The 21,820-nt window shown below is 46.3% G+C and overlaps 1 protein-coding gene across 1 annotated transcript in view; it reads left to right on the top strand.

The window, feature by feature from the left end:
• The window catches only part of LOC139815616 (ankyrin repeat domain-containing protein SOWAHC-like), a 95,121-nt gene extending 73,371 nt beyond the window's left edge, over nucleotides 1–21,750 (top strand). Inside the window, exon 10 of the mRNA XM_071782637.1 lies at nucleotides 21,614–21,750. Within this exon, the coding sequence (XP_071638738.1) occupies nucleotides 21,614–21,748 (135 nt within the window). The 3' untranslated portion in view covers nucleotides 21,749–21,750. The remainder of the gene's footprint in view (nucleotides 1–21,613) is intronic.
• Nucleotides 21,751–21,820: the final 70 nt, after the last annotated feature.

Genomic DNA, 21,820 nt, shown 5'->3' with positions numbered 1-21,820 from the left:
ACGTCTCTATAGTAGTAAAACTGAGACTGTGGCATTCGTGTCCCGATGGGGGTCCCCAGACGTCGTCGGAGACATCCAACGCCGCGGGGGACCATTGTCTCAGGGGGATCCCAAGGGCGAGCCACGATGAAGGGCCAACCCCGGTTTGACACGCACGAGGGGGTCGTAGCACCCCGTCGCGCCCCTCACGAAATTAATAACCGAAATTCGAGTGTTCCTACTCGGGCCAGAAGTTAGTCTTCCGCCACGGGCCTCACGACGGACCTCATGACGCGACGCGGCAATCCGAGCGTCGCACACCCACGCGATGCATACGTCGAAAAGGAATACCGGTTAAGTGACTTATAATAAGGTCGGGCGAGATTTACGGTGTTATTTGTTATTGGAGCGTGGTAGAAAGGGATGGGCACACAATCTTGCGATCTCGCCTCGCGGTTGTATATCCTGATCTCACTACTAAAACGTCCATAGATTCAACAGTTGTAAACGGAATAACGTTTGACGAGCCTCTCTCGCCGAAGAGAGACCGCCTCGAAATTTATTACGGGGATTCTCGAAACCTGACCGATGATTTCCACCGGTCGTTCGGAAATAAACCGAGAGAGGCAGGTATCGCTCGCCTCGCATACCACAGCGTCTCAAATTTCTACATCGGCCACTGCCTTTTTCGCCATCGCGTAGGTATATTGCGAGCGGCGCTATAAGCGGGCAATTAAAAGCGTACAGCGGAGACATTTATGTTCGCACTAACTGCCCGTTAAGACGTGGAACCACCTAACCGTGGAAGGTGTAATTGGCTGGCATGCTGCAGCTCGTAAAAGCACAGCGGGCGCGCCTCGCTGTCCTGCAGTTTTTCCGGCACGACGTTTTACAAATCGCGCTTTTCCTTGGATCCATTGTTTAATGACTGATTTCAATTGCGTAAACGTTCGGCAATGGCCTTCTTCAATGAGAACGAAGAAACCAACGTCTTATGAGAATACGGCAAACTCATGGTACGTAAAATTCAACGGGTCAATCGTCAGGTGGAAAAACAAGTTAGAACAGATTTGAACGAAAATTCATTTTGAAGTAATTAAAAAATAACTGTTCCTCGTTCGTTAATAACAAGGCTTGGAAATGGGAAATTAATCGTAAACAAATTTACAAGTATACACCGGAACACTGCGTTGCCGATCCTCCTTAACGTTCTCGTCAAACGCATAATAGGCTGCACGGTTAGATAAGCCTCGAAGCAAGAACATCTGGACGTTAAGAGAAAAAAAAACGAGTTGTTATTGCTGCGGTTACTAATATAGATCTACCGGTAGATAGTGTAATTGTGCTACAACGTAGTCAGCAAGTATAATTTTAATTGCGATAAACCGTCATTACGGCAGCCTTGTTCTCCCTACGAATCCATCCATCTTTCTATGTAACAAAGAAAAACTGGGATCTAATGCGCCGTGTCAAGAGATACAATGTTTCCATTTGTTCTGACAGACCGGTGTGAATAACAAAAAAAAAAATAGAATCGCTTTCGATCTTACGAGCTGAGCTGTATGAACATACGTGATTAGTTGCGTGATCATTTTTTTCCCCCTCGCGGCTTGAAATATATCATTCTATTAGAGTGACATTTATCGCTGTTGTAAAAAATTTTCCTTATTTTACTATAAAAGTGTTACGTTCCTTTTTACGATCGCGATCGCGAGGCACCGGACGTAACAATGTCATTAACATAGATCTAACATAGGGATAGTGTAATTGCGCTACAATGTAACCAGTCAGTCGTAATACGATATACAGAGTGCTTTAGAAGTACGCACTTGGCACTCTACGCGTGAAGGAGAGGCACGACGGACTTGTCTCGACAGAGCGCGCGCAGCATTACATTTTTTATTAGTACGCACGCCACTCGTTACGCTATCGTTCACTCGTACGAAGACACGCATTCCTGGCAATCTATTTATCTCTCTTTCTCATACATACACAAACACATCCACACAAACACACACACAAACAAACAAACACACACACACACACACACACTCTCTCTCTCTCTTTCTTTCTTTCTCGCACTTCGATTAAAATGCTAGACGTCGGTAGTAGAAAAAGATTCGCCGTGATACGCGATATTGTTACGCGTGTACACGTTGTAACTGTCCGGATCCGTGACGGAGTCACGCGATATGCATTATGCACGCACGTAACGCTGCGCCGCGCGGAGCGGAGCGGCAGCAGACGCGTTTCCGCCGTCAGTCCCACGATGCACCATAGCTCAGTGGACGACTCTCGCCCGCTTTGTGAGAAACGAGTCATTGACGTGCGCCGGTTTGCATTTTCGCGTTCGGTACGCGGAAAAAAAAAGAGGAGAAGAAGCGCAGGCTCTATCTCTCGCGAGTCCTATACATTATTAATAACGCGGGGGAAAACCCCTGGGTTAAATGGCGCGAGCACAATGACGGCACGTTAATTACACACATCGCCGCGTCATTATTTTCGACGGCACACCGGCAACGCAATTTAACGCGCGTATATCTTACATAAATGTAATTACTATCACGAAACTCTCCATGTTCGTGCGATACTCGCGTATCGACACTACTGCGACGAGCTGTTGCGTTTAGCCCTGACGAAAATGCATTCCACGCGTGACATAACGAGCATACGCAATGTCCCGGCAAGAATATTATTCGAATAGAAAGCGTCGTATAATGCGCGAATGTAGAATACGTTTGTGAATTCTTAATTCAGCGCGCGAAAGAAAAATTGGGAAATGCTTGAAACGGTAGTTTTAGTTTGCACGAGGAGAGAAATCCAGTAGCCTTATCTCCGAGATATTCTGTGCAGCGGTGAGAAAAACTCGTCTCGATAATATACCAACGTTTCTTCTCGCGCGGCTAATCCCGTTTCGCGCCCGACGTCGTTCGCAGGTGGTGAAAACTAATCGTGAGACAAATCCGGCGCGCGTCCCTCGCTTTCCCTCTCGCTCGCGATGAATTTAACATTTTCCACTTCTTCCCCGGCATTGTCCGCGCGTAATGAAGGGACGCGAGCGCGATAAGAAGAGCCGTTGCTCCCGGAGCGACTTTCACCGCGCGATCTCGTCAGCCACCTGTCGCGGCCCCGAGCCGACGGCGATCGGCCGCGAAAAAAAATGTCGCGAACGTCGCGATTCGCGATGCACCCTTCCGCGATGGTGCCTCCCGATGCCGATCGCGGCGGCGGTTCGTTTACGACAGCTGCATTATCCCTATGCGACGCGCCATTACTTTTATTAGCATAATGACAGGCGAACAACTCAATTTGCATGGAAAATCACACAGGTCTCGTAACGAAGCTCGCCCGCAGATCCGTAATAGTCGTCCTATCGGCGTACATACGTAAACACATATATTTCGCATATCATAGATTATATGTATATACATATTATAGAGTATTATATACGATATCCGAAAAATATTGAAAGGCGCAGGGTATGGAGAGATCTTCTAGTTGGAGTCTGTGGCGAAAACCTTTTTCGGGATACCACGCGCGCTCTCTCTCTCTTTCTCTTCGCGCTGGATAATTCCGTATCATCATCGAAATTGCCCTCGATCGTCGTCGTCCTTCTCGTCCGCGGCTTGATTGAGAGTAGTCGAGGATCGTTTGCCACCGCACCTGATCCAATCGTCCATTCGATAATTGGCGCCGGTAATGAGACGCAGGATTACCTGCTCAGGTCGTTCAGGCAAATTTTTACGGTGAAAAAAAAAAGAGATGATAAAAGGAATGGCGCGCCGTTTCTCTCAAAAGGAAGAAAACGACGAGCGATATTGCCCTAAATTGTCTGGGCGAAACAGTTTGCGAAACACTTGCGCTCGATTCGCGCTGGATTTCACGTGAAGTACAGCTGTCTAGAAATGAAGATAAATGCGAAATGATGTTCAGGGCGTGTAACGATTATCACGCAATTATTTATCGATCGTTGCTGAAGTCGACGGATACAAATTCGATGAAGTCCTCGGTACCTTAATAAGGAAGCGCACACTTATCGATATACATTATACTTCAAACACTTCTTAAGATACCATCTTTACGGCGAAAAATATGCGCCGTTTTGCATTTTTGACGTTATTACAGTTATATCGGTTATGATATTATGGAAATCGAGCTGATTATAATCAATAATTTGTTGATACTTACTTTTAATGGAATATTTTAATTCACATTTTTCCTGTGTGCGTGTGGGCTTGTGTCAAAACTCATTAACTTCAATTGCGATATTACTGCAAGTGGAAGTGTTTCAGCATGAAAGATAAATGCGTAAAACGCTAATAATATAAACAGACGAAATATGTTTTCTGTTGCGCTGTAGAAAACGATAAAATTTAAATAACCCTGTCATTATACGTATAGTAGTCCAGTCCAATTTAGCGCTTCCGTGATTTACAAGTTATAAAGATCATCCAAAACTCCGAGCTTGATTTTATGCGTCGGTCGTTAAGCTAGATCGTCGTCCTCGCGGCATCGCGACGACGTGAATGACGCGAATGCAATTAACGTGCTTGATCGCTCCGATTTTGGCGCCGAACGCCGTGAAGCGCGATTACGACGCCACGATCTCTCGAACGCGACGATACAGATCTGGCGAAATATTATGTAAATAGAGGCGTGCGTTAAAACGCGCGCGATCTAGAGCCCGCCTCTCCTGCCTGCCTGCCCGGCAGGAGATACCGGGCGGATATAAAAGGAGCATAAAGTAACATTTAGCGCGCGCGCTTAAACGAAATTGCTGTAATCCCCGGTCGAGGCGGGCAAAAGCGGGGAAAAGAATCGCGGACGAAGGGATACGACGGGTCGCAGAGAGAAAGAGAGAGAGAGAGGGGGGGAAGGGAGCAAGAGGGCATTAACATACCGATTTACATAATGCGTATAATTCGAGCAATTATGAAGGGAAATATACACAATTTAATATAATGGCGGATGTTTAGGGCCGGCGCTATATCTACCGCGGGAGATCTCTCCGGTGTGCGACTAGAGAGAGAAAGAGCGCGAGAGAAGTTTCCTCTCGCATTGCTTATGCGTACGTAGACGCGCGGTGCATTCGCGAGAAAGGAAGATAGGTTACTCTATCGATTGTTCCACGCACGTTACGCGGGTGCATATCGCGCGTATGTCGTAGACGATCAGGCACGATGAGTTAAGCACGATCTAAAGCGCCGCGTATCCTAGTCGACAAACAAAGTTGTCAATGTTTGTATCTTTACGAGTGTCGCTATTGTACGAGATACAACGAAGACACTCGTGAGACTTTGATGGTATCCAGACGGGCAGGAAACGAGATAGTGTGCAACGAGACATTTCAAAATCACAAAATGCATTCGGCGATAAAAGGACGCAGTGGTAGACGCGTGCGGTATTTATATCGTATTTATATGTTATATCTCTCTAACATTATCTTGATTACCGGTGTTATAATTGCTCGTGTGTTTGACTTTGAATAATAGCATCGTAAAAAGCAAGTTTCCTCTTCTTACGAAGTAAGATATCGTTTTCTTTACAATGAAATTTTGATTATACGGCTGCACTAAAAATAGATCTCGGTATTCAAAATTTTCCAGATCTTAAAGCGATAAAAATCTATCTAATTCTATAATCGACACGATAATTCTTTCGATAAGAGATCCGCGAAATGAAAAATGGCGTATGCATATTAATCGTAAAAATATTCGAAAAACTTGACGGATGAGTCGCCACTCTTCAACCTCGAAGACGTTTGAAAGGTTAGCCCCTAATGACGAAGCACCTTCACGCCTACCTTTTACTAGACAGACATTGATTGATACAACCGGCATTTCTAACATATTTTAATTTGTATTTTCACACAACAAACATGGATTTTCACGAAGGTGACTGGCACGTATCTCGTTCAAGCTAGACACTAATGCCGTAATTATGACGAAAATATTGTGTGAGATAAACGTATCTTTCCTAATGAATAAAAATGTAAGAGATAAAGATAGCGCTCGATGTAGTTACTTTTTAACGAAGTGCATAATGACTGCGCAAATTTCCTGTTCATACTTTATGCTTCTTAGCGCGTTTAACTAAACACACATATCTATAAAACATTCCACTTATTATGTACGTTTTTAGTACTCTAGGTTGATTTAATAATTAATATTTTATACACCCATTACATTCATTTTAATAAGGAGAAACTACCGATGTGTAAAATATCTAATTTACAATCGAATCGGATATTAATCCATCGATTGGAGAACAACTTTTTCCGCGCAAAGATACTACGTTATTATTATCAATATTCTACCTATTTTTTCGTACTGTTCGCGATAATAATAAAAAGATCACGACGAGGGAGAACGTGACTAGAGATATTTCCGGAGTTCTGCGTGAAATGTATCCTCCGAAAGCGGATAACGTTTCGTAGATAACTAACGAGACGGGCGACGTTTATCAGTTGTACAGTACGCGGCGGGCGTACGCGGTCTCATTCCAATTAGCGTTACAGGCTGAGCTAATTGCTCGATATAAATCGCCGCGACTTAAAAAGTTTGAATAATTAGGCGGGGCCGCAGGTGCTCGGGCTCGGTTTTATATATGCACGTTTGAATATTTAGCACAGTTCTAATGACGCGCGCATCTCTCCTTATTATCGCCGGCGGTTAATAAGAAGGAAGGGTGGCTAGCGTCGCTTTTTATACGCGTTCGAGAACGATTCGCTACATCGCGCTCGCCGCTAATAGGGCCCATTAGCGTTCGTGAATCGTACAACAGCCCGCGTCACCGGCGTACAAATATCCGAAAGCAAGAAAAGATCAGTTTCCTCTACGATTAGACTTTTTTTAACACAGGAACATAGCGCTGATAATACCGCTATCGGAATAAATTATCAATATACAGTCACATTTATCAATACACAGTTACTCTTTGAACACATCTTTCCTTTATACAGTATCGTTTTCCCCTTAATTTATTAGTATATTCAAAAGCTGCTCGATATTTTCTAAAGATGTATGTCGAGCCGACGTGACGAGACGTCACATAATATTTAATTCGCTCGTAATCATGAGCGTCGACTGACGGGTCAGAATGATCAAGGAAACAGTGATAAAACGACAATCGGAGATGGTGGCGAGGGAGACTCACTGACTGACTGACTGACTGACTAACTGAAGGAAAAGGAGAATGAGGAAGAGAAGTCCGTTCGACTCGCGCGTATCTTAAGATCTATCTGAATAATAACGTGTACGACAACATGTCAAATTATACAGAACCCGCGACGCACGCAGACCCCTGGAACTCACACATTCGTGAGCGGCCGCGTGCGTGCGTGCGTGCGTGCTCGCGTGCGTGCGTGTTGCGCGTTCGCTCCCATGTCGGCATCGGTGCAGGACAGGAGGGAGGCTCCGGGGGTGGTACGAGGGCGACATGTGTTTCGCGGTGACTCTCTACAGCAGTTTTATAATTGCCCGACTCGTTGGATATCGTGTCCGCTCGTTGGACGAGATTCGCGAAACACCGTTGCGTTTCCACCAACGGGAATCGAGCCGATCTTAACCCCGCAATCCGCCCTTCCTCCTCAATTATTGCCTTCCTGCGCCAGGGCCGCTGCTTGTTTTCAGAAAAAGTACTCTGCGCGCCTCAGCTCTTCCACTATACTGTAAGATATTTTGTTATATTTATATGTGGAGAATGGGGGAAACTGTGATTCTCAAATAAAATATAAATATCGTGCCCCATAACAGAAAGTTGCCGGCGCTCTTTGCGTTTATGCGAAACCCGATTCTGCAGTCTCGAGAAATACAAAGAATTCTAAGGATATTCCGCGAAAATAAGCTTTGCATAAAATAAAAAACGGAGCACTATTTGATAGAAGCCAGAGATATTCGGAATAAGCCACCGACGACGCTTCTTGTATGCAGTTCTCGTAGGTTGCACAGAGCGGTAATCGTTTCTTGCTGAAAGGGCTACGGGAGTTCTTGCCTCGCGACTTAGCCAACCCTGCGCACTTTCCACCATCTCGTCACGGAGTTACCGGTGACAATTAAATCACAGCTCCCGCTTGATCATGACGGATCGCCGGCGTAGCCTCGCGCGCGTCGTTGCACGCTTCCGACCGCTATTTTGCCTTGGAAATCTCCTCGAGTTTTCCTCGCCAACGTCTCGGCGGATCGCGCGGATATCGCGATCCTTGTTTCGACGGTCTGCACGCGGAGCTTGAGCCCTTAAGCCCTGTTCAAACGATACGGTATTCCAGCGCCAATTGCACAAGATGTAACAATAGTCAAGATCAGCGGCAACAATGTGCTCGAAATGTCATGTGGCAAGTGGTATCAGCGTTAAGGGGATTTTTGGGAGTGATATTAAGGCGACGCGCTAGAAATCGTATTGTTTGAATAAGCCTTTACTGCGCCACGACATTATACCGTATCGCTGGCCATCGCCAGTACATGATCGTCGGCCGCGTACCAACGGCATGATTGCTGCCTGTCAACAATCGTCGACGTATATACCGGCGATAATTCGTCTCCACAATCGCCGGTCCGCCGCAACGCGGTAATGACAACGATGATGGATCTGCGGCGCGACGCTGAACTTTGTTTGCTCGGCGGACGCCACGCGACGTATATGCAAATCGTGCTTGCGCGTTTGTGCTATATAAATAAGGTCTTAATTAATACTAACGAGGCTGACGCGCAGATACGTGTAACTATCGTCTTTTCTGTTTCACGCCTCGGTGCCTGCCTGGCCATACATCTCGGGTGGACGGATATGTGCATACTCATCGTGGATCATCGTAGTATGTAAGTACGATGTTTTATTAATATTGTTGCGATCATTTATCATGTACGAGGAAGTTACGTGTATAGTAGTCAATTCAGAGGACAACCGAATTAGAAAAGATTAACGGCAGTTTCAGCGTTTGATGGATAGTGATTTATCATTGGAAATCAGACTTCAATTTAAAAGTTTGTGTTTATTGTGCGCAATAGCAGATCCGAACTCCGCGTATCTTGATTTACGGTAAAAAATAGCGAGGCCGAGACATTATTCTGAGAAAGTACGCGTTCACCCTTTTACCAACTTTCGCGCAAATCATTTCGTACAGCCGCGCCGAGAAATCTGGACGAGCACTCGTTCTCTCAATTATCGGTTATCGTCAATCGAAATTACTTTATCGATCTAAAGCGCTGCTTTATTAGCCTCGCCAGCCTCGGCCAGCACGGCGGCTTTTGATTACTCGGCAATGTCGGCTTGTCTGATGTTGGTGCTGCTCTCATTATGTGGAATATGAGCCCGTGCTAGAGCTCTCCTCTCAGCGGCCCTTCGATGCCGCCTATCTTTTCACCTTTCTACCAACCATCCGTATCGGCGCGTGATCAACTGCGTCTGGAATCTCTCTGCGCGAACTTCCACTCGAAGCAGTGAAGTTCTCTCATCGATGATGCCTTTCGGTATCGATATATTGGTATCTCGAGTAAAGAATAACCCTTCGAGAGAAATAGATAAACTTTTATACTCGTTTTTAGAAAAGAACGTTATTATTTTTTTTTTATTTTTCCATTTGTCACATTCGGGGGATCACGTTTACAGCATATAATTACACCTTTTGTCGCGAGAAGGCGAAATATCGCGGTTGACTATGGGCGATACGATGGTTTGAACCACGGCGGAAGAAAGGCAGGAGGGGAAGGTAATCGGGTATATGGCGGAACGTGGAGGACTCGCACGGTATCCACGGGCACCCATGGACCGTGGACTCTGCGGCCTGCGGTACTGGCCGAGTACCGTCGGGGCTTGGGGTTAATACGGTGGCCGGTGATGCACGACCGACGCAACGCTGCGGGCAGAGCGGCTGACCGCACGCCAGCTGCCCAATGCCGGTCCAACCTGCCCGCAAAAATCTGTAGCTGACCCTTGTGCCCGCGCGCGGAGAGTTGTTGCGCGCTGCCTCCTCTCTTCCCCAGAGCGGCGCACCCTCGTGTCGTATCGCGTCCTCTCGCACTCGGGATATTACTCTTGTACGCGGCTGTATCGGCTCGCTCGGTCCATCACTTAATGCCATACAGGGTGTTTCCAAATTGCTGCCGGGCGAAATGTCCAAGGACACCACGATCCAAACTAAATGGAAAGTCCAGGTAAATGTGGTCGTCTGAGGATACCATTTTAATTGAGTCCGCCAACATTAAAAGGATACGAGAGAAAGAGAGAGAAAGAGGGAGAGATATATTCCATAAGCCTTTAATGCCGTCTGTACTAAGAACACATTTGAATAAAACTTGGCAAAATATTTATGATAGTATATTACAAATTAATAAATCTAGATTATTCAAAAGAAAATACTTCTGCAATCTCTAAATGTAATAGCTTTTAAATGTCCGTTTTACGGAATTTTTCTTTAAAAGTCGGACAATTATAGTTTTACAGTTTACCATCAAAAAATTAAATATTTTTAAGCTATGAGATATATAATTTACGTTTTGCAAAACTTCTTTTTACATAAACCCACGAAATATTCGTAAAATTTTACTTGGTCACTGCGAAAGAGGAAGATATCGTTAAATTACATATAAAATTTTCTTAAAATCCCATGCCCCTTTCGCATACACGAAAGCACGGTACTCGGTAATGGGGATTGCTGCAACAACGAAACGATATTGGAATTTCACGCACGCTTGCACGGCAGCAGAGGTAATTGCGTTAAACGACGCGGACGCGTATGCGACTTCTGGTGCCTATTTCTGTGTCAACTCGTACCGCCCCGCGTCGCGTAAATAATGGGATTCTCATCGCGCCTCTCGCTTGGTTACAACGACAAAGGAAAACGGCGTGGCCGATCCCTTCTATTATGCGTCATCATTGTCAACCATACGTCGCCATCGATGCGCCGTCGTTATCACCGTCGTCATCTCGATCGCCGACAGAAAACCGAACGCCCGCCGACTAACAACGCACTCGCGTGACTCACGCGCGCCATATTAATGCGACGAATTCTGGAGTTCCGGCGGGAACTTCGCTTTCCAGGGGATTCGACTTTCGATTCTCCTTCCCGTGCTTCCCCACGTTCCTTATTACAAATCGGTTCCTTTGCATTCACGCGTCGATCGCGTTAGCGGGCTCTGCCCTCCCAAGTTGTATTTCCAAAAAGCGACAAGCGTGCCAGTACGTGAATGCTAATGGTTCCTGACTTTCATCTTCCGTTAGCTAACGAGGAATATCGGGGTGTCACAAAAAATGTGTGATTTTGCTGGGATTTCTCTCAACTATCACTATGATCTGAACTTGTTCTTTTATCTTGTAGTCATTTAACAGTCACATGTATTTTGTAAATTCAAAAACAAAATTTATTACAATTAACAATCTCATCGAAATATTCTGAACTGTTTTTTATAGGCATGGAATTTATTCGATCTTTTTGTTTTAATACTGACATTCGTATCATGATCGATCTCGATATCTCAGAATGTATTCGCGAACCTCCTGTGTCGCGCGCGTGCGAATTTGCGAAATGTCTCTGCGTAGTTCCGAAAACGATATTTTCAAGAAGGCGCTGATTACGTAGGCGTTAATATGCAATCTCGAATGAGATACCCGTGTAAAGACGTTTCGCGTGGGAAAGATTCTCATTCAAGCGCGATGCGCTTCCTATATAACTCGATCGAACCCGAGGGCCCGGACGCATCGCAGTAATTTAATTGACGCGCGCTGAAATTACCGCAAAAAAAGTTCATCTCTTTCTTTAATGCTCCCTTTCCTTTCCCAGCCAAATACCAGAGCGCAACATGCACGTTTCCCACACTTTACGCGAACGCATACTCATTCGCCCGTAATTAATAACGTATCGTCTGCAAGAAGAGGACTTCGGTACTTTGTACACACAATTCGCCGTATCGATCTCTTACCTCTCGGACAATTATTAAAAATAAAATGGCGGAGAACGCTTTGAGAAAGGATTTAACGTTGCGACCTACTAAATTTCCGGGGCTAAATCTTGTAAACTGTTCAGCAAGGAACTATTCCGAAGCTCGGCGCCGCGAACAATCCAAACGGTCGTCGAAGGAACTGATCCTGTAACTTTCACAAAAGCATAACGGAGGGAAAGTTTGCCGGTCGTTACGTCTCAAAGGGGACTGGCACGAGCGAGTCGCGCAATCGGATTAGTATCGCCACACGACCAAGTACCGTTTCGTCTGGTCTCGTCTCGTCTCGCCGTATACTTTGGACTGCTTCGTCGGTCGGCGGCAGGTCCATGTCTCGTCAGGTATCTACAGTTGGAGAATCGAATTGCCGTTTAAAATGATTATCAAGGGCTATTCTATTGTCAGTCTTCCGATAATACCCTATTATGGTTGTGGAACGGCGCCACTGTTACCTTTTCACGAATGGCCCCCGGATGTATTTAAATGTTCCACGAGCCACTTCTCCCAGCATTAATTTTACGCATTTTTTGTCGCATTATTTGGTTGGCTAACCGACCGGAAAGCTCCTTCTTTTCGAACGCATTGGTTTACTAATTTGCTTTCGGTAACGACAAAATCTCGTCTCGTCATGAGGAAACGGCGGGCGTCTTCCTCTACGTCTTCCGTGACCGAAATCCAATTTGCATGCAACGCGGGTAGAATGGACAAGGTAATTGGTACACAGTGAGGGATTACAGATCCACGCCAAGACAATGGATATATGCATCTAACTCGACATTGATATTGATATAGTGCGCGCAAGAATTCCAATCGAACACGCATTAATGAATATCATATTATATGCTGCCGAAAGTCTAAGAGTTCTGATGAATGCAGTTTAAGATTATAGATTACAGACAATCTTGAGTTACAGTTTAATTCCTATATTTGAAGAAATATTTTAATGATGAATAATTACGGTCTTTTTAAATATTTTCTATGAAGATAGAAGATCATTAATACGTATAAAATTTAAACAGTAAAAATATGGGCGAATTTCCTTTAAAAAACATGACTAGCGAAGTTTCCTCTTCCAGAAACAGAAATAAACTTAGACATTTGAATGTAACTTGGCGTACAGAAGAAATTCTCCGGAGACTCGTGTCGTGACAGTAACTTTCTAAAGATTGATTGAGTCGAAGCGGATCATTTGGAACGTTCCTAAGTAGAAGCGTCCCCCGCGATTATGGTATGGGAAGAAGAAGAAGAAGAGGTAGAAGGAAGAGAAGAAAAGGAAGACGAAGAAGAAAAGGAAGAAACAGCTGGAGGAGGAGGAGGAGAGGCCGAAAAGAAGAGGAAGGGCGCTCACATAAATACGTACGCAACGCAAACAAAAACCCACAAAGGACCGCGCTCGTGGCAGATACGATCTTGCGGCATGCAGATACGAGCATACTAATCTCTCCGAGAGGTCTCTCCGAAGAGGAAACGGCGTTCTTTTGTTGCATCCATCTATGAAATATATTGGTGTCTACCCACACATCCGGGACGCGGAGGAATGATTCAATATGATTACGGCCACGAGAATTTACAAGGATTTCTCGTGGTACTGGAAGATCGCGATCTCTAGAGATCACAAACAAGGCTGCGAAGCAAAAAGATGTATAAGAAAACTGTATGCAAAAATGGGAAAAACAATATTTATCATTCCTGATTGATCACGTTGGCCAGCAGAGTAAGAAAGATCGCCATAAATGACACATCGTGCAATCATCTGATCGCATACAATTTCATCAGACACGTTCCATCATTGTGCAATTGAGAGGCGTCCTACTGCAAATTTCAATGTTTGCGCGGTCTGATACAGGACGCAAACGGGCCCCGTTCTCCGTCAGATTCGCGCAACGGCAGGCGGCAGTTTCAATTTCGAGACGCCAATCCAATCATGTAAATCAAGGATGGCATTATTAGCGGCGGCAATCGAACTCGGCTAGGCCAATAGTAGCGGAGTAGAGAACGTAGATGGAGGTTACTGTGAGTCTGAGTCGAAGGTGGAAGGGCTCTCCGGCAGGCTCTCCGAATTCCGAACGAAGGGAGCAGCGACGTCTAACTAATCCCGGGTTTACCTAATCGCCTACTCCCTTCGTCCCAAACGCGGTTCGGCAATTCCGCTCGTTCGCAAAGCGGCTTACCCTTTCACCCCTTCCGCCGCTCTCTTGCCGGAGCAGCCGAGAGCTTCTGTATCCACCGACGAGCCTCACGATCGATCCAAAATCGATTTTCTCGATTCGTCGATCGCTATACGACGTGAGAGTTCTCCAGTAGCGGAGTAGCTAGAGAATCAGCGGAAATTTATTTTCCAAAAACGTGTAACTTATTTTATAGTTAAATATAGCTTGTAGCTTTTAGTTCCGAGAAGATAACGATAAGATAATTTACACACTCTTATACATACTTTCCATCTAGACTTTTAATAGGATGAACCTTCTAGTCATTTATAACAATTTTTAAAATAGTTCGTGTACCTTCTACCGGAGAGACTGAAGTTATAAGTGTGGGAGTAAGAGCGCCTATGCGAAATATAATCGACACACGACCGATAATTCCTGATGGTGGCCGGGGGAGGAGAACAGGATAGGATACGATCGAACGAAAGCGTAAGCCGCGTAATCCCCCGTGAAATACCGTGTTGGATCGAGACGACCGAGAACTTTGCCGTACGCCCGAGGACATCGGGGGACATCGATTATTCGCGGGAAACCGCCCCCGTTAATCGTTTAAACTCCGCTGCAGGTGGATGTATGCATGCATCGCTCGTACCCGCGGCGGACACCCCCTGAATCTCGTGATTCACGAAACCACGAGGGGATCCCCGGAGGTTGAATATCGATATTCAGCGCCGTAAGAGTTCGGCATCGTCGATGTATTCGCCAAAAGCGTCGATCAGCGATATTTGCATTTTGTCGACAACAAGCCTGACACGTCGAGGAAATCCGACACGCTTAGGAAATCGTCTCCGCCGCGAGCGGAAATTCCAAATAATGTTGCAAGCGCTGATAATCGCGACGCTTTGTTAAATAATCGATTAATCGCGAATTTAATATCTAAACGTGTAAGGTAAATGTACCAATGCCGAGACACTTAAGACCTATGTCTGGACATCTTTATCATTTTAGTTTTTAAATAAGTATAACGCGAATTAAAATCAAAGATAAAAAAAATAATACAAGAAAAATATTTTTATCTTTGATTCTTTGAATTTAATTCGCGTTATAATTTATTTAAGGACTAAAATGATAAAAATGTTCAGACATAGGTACGTGTCCATGCAGGCATTGGTATACATTTACCTTAGATACTTTTTCTAATTGCGAATACTTCGTAATACGACAATGATTCTGTTAGTACGATTGCTCGGAAGTTGAGACATCCTGAAGCTGTGGAAACGGGTCATCTTTTGTTCAGGACATCGCGCTTCCTCCCCAGCCTCCAACAGAATAAATTCACAGCGTCCGGTCTCTCACGGTTACACGTGTAAGACGCGATCGTGACGCGGACGTTCGCTCGCTTAGGCGAACGGCTAGCGAAATTGTTGACTACCGATGCTCATCGGACCGAATCAACGTTCACGAGGTAATGGACGTGGCTGATGGCAATGTCTTGTCGCGTCGCGGCTCGTCGACGCCACCTGCGACAGCGGGAAAACCTCACAGGGGCACACTTTGCGCAGATTTACGTGGTAATGCTGCTCATCGACGTCTTTAAATACCCGTTTAATTTTCTAAAGCGGAATACGCGGAATACAAGTTGTATCGCTCGCTTTCCCTCGGTTGAAGTTGCTCGCTCTCTTTTTTTTTCCTTCCTTTTCTAAACTCTGACATGAACGATTGATCTGACATGAACGCTGTTAAAAATTAAACCGACACACTACGCTGCGGCCTCGTTAAGAAATGAGTTTAGATTTAGACGAATAATACGGCCATTTTCATGTTTATTGCGCTTTAATTGCGCTTGCACGTCATCGTAAGTGTGTAGTACAACGCGAAACCGCGTTTGCAGAAAAATTAATATTCAAAGGGAATATCGCAAGGTGGTAATCTGCGAGAGAATTAAAGGCTCGGTAGCCGGGATAGAGATCTTCGTGCAGTCACAGCTCGTTTGAGCGAGTGCCTCAAGTGATTTCAGTTACACCTCGTTTGCGCGATCTACCAGCGGCTCTTATTATTTCCTTTCGAACGAGGAAGCGGGTTTTTTCAATTGTACCGCGCCGCAGTGATGGATCGCAATTGCGGGCCTGATGGCGACGGATAACATTGTACGATCGTCAATCCACGGTACTATACAGGATCTGTGATAATAAGTCAGCTAGTTGCGCGATGGAGTCTACGTAATTATAAATGTTTCGCAACTGAACATGCGATATTTAGGGTGGTACAATAACATCCCCTCGATCAAACACGATTTCAACGTAATACACAATCGTGATATAATACAATTCGAATCATTAATTAAATCGGACCAGACTGGAAATGGCCCATGCTAATTCAGGAATGTCACTAATTTAGCGCGTCCTTCTTCTTTATTCGCATCGTTATTCTTTCGCGAAAATAACGCGCGGGAGCTTCGGAAATATACGCGTAAATTTACTTTCTAATAGATCTTCCACTCGGACGCCTTTGGCTCCTGGGGTCGTGTTTATCCGGCGTAGAGGTGGAATTACGAGCGAAAAGAACGGGAGATAGCGAATAAATCACGAACCACGGCTCTTCCACGTTATGCTAATGACACCTCCTGCATCCTGTGTATCCTTCGCGCAAGACGCGAAAGTTCAGGTCGGCACGCCGCGCGGCGTCGGCGTCGTTCTTCTTTTTACGGGACTCTGAGTAACACACCTCCTTGACGCAATTGCAGGAAATAAAACACTCTCCCTCGACATTTCTCTACGTTCAACCCGGCGCAAGTCTTTATCGCAGCGTCGGCTGAATCGTAACCAGAAATAACAAAAGATTATTTGGCAGCTTGAATATCGATTCACATCCCTTGTATAGCGAATTACTAACGCCCTAAGATATTTTAGAATAGGAAAAGAACATTTCTCTTTCAGTTTAACAATTTGCTCAGCGTTGTGTCATTGTCGCCTTATCTTCCTGCTATCTGTCCAACATTGTTCGTCAAAGTCTTTATGCACGATTGTCATCGCGGGCGTATTCATCGCGGATCATATTCATCGCGTACGAGGGTTTCCGCTCGTCACACCGCGAAGCGTCGCACGATCACGAATTCATGACTAATGCTGGCAATCGGGCAAGCCAAGCCGACCGATGTGCACGTCGGGCACGAGTAAAAGCAACAGGACTGATCAACAGGCGAAGACACGCGCCATCGAGCACGCGCCGATAGATCTGACATCTCGACGCCCGACGCCATACACGTGACCGGAGGCTCGTTACCCGGCCATCCTCCTCGCTCCTTCCACCTCCGGTTATACCCCACCTCTTCCCTCCATCACCCTGTGGTCTCTTCCCGTCGGAAGACACGCGCCCGACGTCTCCCCCGATTTCCCAGAATCGACCTTCGGGAGATCGAATCGCGCCGCACCGTTGAATCCGGACGACCCACCGCGAACGTTCACGAGAGTTTCGTGAATCGGTCGACGCGGATCCTCTGGCTTCCTCTCTCCCGATATCTCCCTCTTTCCTCCCGCAAATTCACCATGTCGAGATGGATGGCGAAGTTAAGAAGCACGGACGGAGATGGTGAAATCTGTTAATACTCGTAAACCCTCGTGTCTGCGCGATTATCTGCGGTAGAACGATCGATGGTCGATGAGCCGGGATATCTAGCTCTCTAAACGGACCTAATTGCGATCTCTTCGACATTCGCATTTCGCTTCAAGTATTAAGAAATGGGCAAAGTACTGGATGTTACCGCAATTATATAAATTTAATAAATTTTATATTCAATTGCAACGCGTTATCAACGTAATAACGATCGAGCCAATTAAAGTGAGTTCAAAGGCCGCAGCCTTATTAACACTCGCCACAAATACTGGTGAGACACGAGTGTCAGATCCCGGGTGAGATGCTGGCATCTCGAAATCCTATCTTAATAACAAAATCGCGAGTCGCTCCCAGCGGGCGACCGACCCCGCGGCTCGACTCGGCCGAGCTCGGTTCAGCGCGACGGAAAGGGAAAAATTTGGGCCAGGGAAGCGTGCTTAAAGAGGACTCCTTCGCATACCAGGCGGCAGCGAGAGAGGATCCCACGGGAGAGAAGAGAGACCGGAGTTGGGCCGGGGAAGAGGAGACGAGAGGAGAGAGGACCCGGCCGCGACGCCGCCGCCGCGCCACGACGGCTACTAAATATTGTGTTCGCGCAGAGAATACAGCTCTCGGGACACGTGTAAACGGGGGACCGCGGGATTCCGTATGAGCAGATCGGCCCGCCGATTATACGCTAATTCAACGCAAATTCCTTCCCGGAGATATCTGTATCGCCCGCATACATCAGCGGAGCTTCTGCCGTTGCTGCCGCTGCCGTTGCTGTTCCCGCTCCTGCTTTCGCTGCCGTTGCTGCCGCTGCTGCTGCTGCTGCTTCTCCTGTTCTTCTCCTCGGCCCCCGGAACCGCCCGCGGTTCCCTACGCCGCGGCCGGCTTAATCAGTATCCACGGAAGACAACTATATAGCCGTGGCTTATACATAGTTTCGCGCACATGTGGCGTGCACACGTCGTCACAGAGACATTGGGTCCCACGGAAGGAGGACCGATGAAAGTTGGGAAGAAACTCCCGTTGTGTTGAGCTACGAAGAGAGCATCTTGAATAATCAGAATAATTCTGGGAGTTTTTTGCTAACGAAGTTTATTTTTGGACGCGCGCGACATATATACGTGACGAAACTTCATTCAGATTGAATAAAAAATTATACATCGTAGAACCTTAGAAACTTTTATGAAGGCCGGTCTGTTTGCATTATATCGAGCTGCGAACAATATAACGACATTGTCCAGCATTAAGCATCGCGCGGCTCCGACTGCTGTAACCGTCATGGTTGATGGTCATCTCGCATCTCGTCTGTAATCATGTTAGCGCTACGACGCGGTTACAGCCGCGTATTAATTAAGACTCTAATTAGTACGAAAATTAAATACATATATGTATGTCAACAAACAATTGATACCGAAATGAAAAAGAGAAAGAGAGAGAGAGAGAGAAGATGGAAATTCTAAATGCGCCGTAAGTCGCGGACCACTTTTCCACCGAACCATTCGATGCGTCATGTTTACGAAGAAGACTACGACGCGTAGCTACGTTGTGGAAAGCATATAGTCGATCTCGGCGGTACTTGGACCGCGTGCTTTCTCACGCGCGCGCGGTTTTACACCCGGATCGTTCTGAAGAAAGTTACGCCGCGCGCCGCGCCGACGGGAAAAGAAGCAGGCTACCGTATATCCGCGGTATGCACCTATACTCGGACCGAAGGTCCGGGGCAGAGGGCCGAAGATATATCACGTTGTCGGCCGACATACCATTCTTTTGCGGCGTGGCGCGCGGCCGACACCGCGCGGCAGCAGCATTCACAAATTAAGGAGAGCCAAAGTCCACGGCGGCGCGGCGTAGGTATGGCGCTATCGCGCTTCATAAAACTTCGTTAGCACGAAGCCGGGGGAAGTAGACGTCCGAGCCCGGCCACGGGTATATATACCCACATAAGCGCTGATGGTCCCGCGAGACCACCGTAAAAATTCATTTTGCACCTCGGCCGTGTAATTCAGCCGGATTCTTGCATCTTCACCAGCCGGACCAGCAGCGGAGCGTATTAGATGGGTCCATGTCCGCGCACTTCGCAGTTAATGACTTCGCTCGGCCTGTCGTCGCGCTATGTGCGGTACGTTTAATAATTGTACAGCGACAGCGCGCCCTTAATTATTCGTATTATCCGTATGCGTAAATTCCATCCTCTTTTCTGCGCTCTGCTCTTCGTCATCCGTAATGTATAAAGAGCGTTACTATGGTAAAAACTAATAATACATTGCGCAAAAAAGATTTCGGTTTACATGGAGAATTGAAATTTTACCTTCAATACTTTTCATTCTCATCACTATAAGCCAATCGTTTTCTCAACACACGTAGCAGTCAAATTCGATTGATCAGAGAGTATACCATATTCTCTTTTTGTTATTCGCGCCACGTGGCGACGCATAATGTCGCGCGAGTGTCATGTCTCGATACGCGTTCGTCGTTCATTAATTTTTTCCGCGAAGACCGCGCATATAAAATGAAAGAGTTGTACACAAGGTGTACCTACGCCCTCGTACAGAGAACCGCCACGTGTACCTTCATACATATACACCCGCTCGCGCGGGCGGGCTCGCGCGTGGTTCCCGTCATTAGGTACGTAGCCTCGTTAGAATGAACTTTTTTTTTCGTCGTCCGCTAATGAGGTGGTCCGCGACTTGCAGTCCGCCGCCGCGCCGCGCCGTGCGGAGGGTTATACGTGGCAGCCGGCCTCAGGTCGAGGGCAGCTTCTATGACGCTCCCGCGCGAATCCGGAGAGACGGAAACACTATTTTTAATCTACCCGCGGGACGCTCGATGGAATTAAAACGCATGTCTCGCTACGAAAGCTTGCTTATTTTGCCGCCCCTACGCGAAAAACGTGTATCCCTTTTAGAGCACACCTCCCCGAATCATGGGTTCATGAGAATGTCGCGTTAATAGTTGATGTCGCGCGGCGGTTCGGTGATTAATTTTGGGCGTTAATTTTGGCTGCTGAACTGAAGTTCGTACGGTCACACTCGGATATGTATACATTCAACAATTCAATGTGCAATGTAGGATAGAATGCTGCTAGAATAATCAAAGCAAGATTCTGTCGCGAGATTCTTGGCAGCATTATTAATCGCAGCGCGTCACATATAAAATTATGTGTATTCTCAGGAAATTAGTTTCAAATAGATGACTTGTACACAATTAATTATTTACTATTCGTTATTACTCGTTGAAAAGTTCTGTTCATGCATATCTCCAATCTGTCCACACATTTTGTAATACGGTCCAAATATCCTACACATTTATTATTCTTACTCTGAATCTCGCTAGCGAAATATTTTATCGCCCTCGCTATTTTATTCAAATAGCGGTGGTATCTATTTCAGAAAATATTTACTATTTTCTTCCACTAGAATCAGGCTAAATGTTTTTCTCTCTCTCTCTCTTTCTCTTCTCTTCTTTCTCCGACTCATCGAAGCGTCTAAGTGGAAGTAACTGAAGCTCGATCTGTTTGCTCTTACCGGGTTTCCTCGAGCCGCACTAACTCCTCCGCACTCCGGCTGTAATCGACTGCCAGTCGAGATCTTCCTCTCTCGAGTGCGCTCCGGCGCGGGCGACGGTTCCCATTCATCCAGCTCGTCCCGGTTGACACCCGGCCGTTGCCGTCGCTTAATTCGCGAATATTTCACCGGCGCGTCACCCCGAAAATACACTACAGCTGCTCGCGTCGTGTCTACAATCGGGGGCCACCTTCGGCACACCCCCCCGAAAAGGTCCGCAGTCGTGCTATAAATCTCGACGCTTGATACATTTTTACTTATCACGTTCCCACATCGCGCGTCTTCCTCGCGGTCTCGCATTACTCGCGCGATAATCCCGCACCGCTGCCGTCGTGTGCGATTTAAACGACCGACGAACGAATAATCACCTCGCCTTTCTTCGTGCGTGTTGCAGACGGCTTTACACTGGGGCGCCAAACACGGGGACGAGAACATCGTTAAATTAATAGCGGGCACCTACAGAGACTACATCAAAAGTGTCAATGAGACCACGGTGAGTGTCCTTTTTCTGACAATGAGATTGCTATAGATAAAATATTTGTTAATAAAATCAGTGCGCGTGAACATTATAAAATGTAAGAGCGATAGTTTACGTATAGAA

The sequence above is a fragment of the Temnothorax longispinosus genome, chromosome 7 (assembly GCF_030848805.1).
Source record: "Temnothorax longispinosus isolate EJ_2023e chromosome 7, Tlon_JGU_v1, whole genome shotgun sequence".
In the NCBI taxonomy this organism is placed as follows: Eukaryota; Metazoa; Arthropoda; class Insecta; order Hymenoptera; family Formicidae; genus Temnothorax; species Temnothorax longispinosus.
The sequence above is the reverse complement of the archived record's forward strand: the minus strand, read 5'-3'. Positions and strand labels throughout refer to the sequence as shown.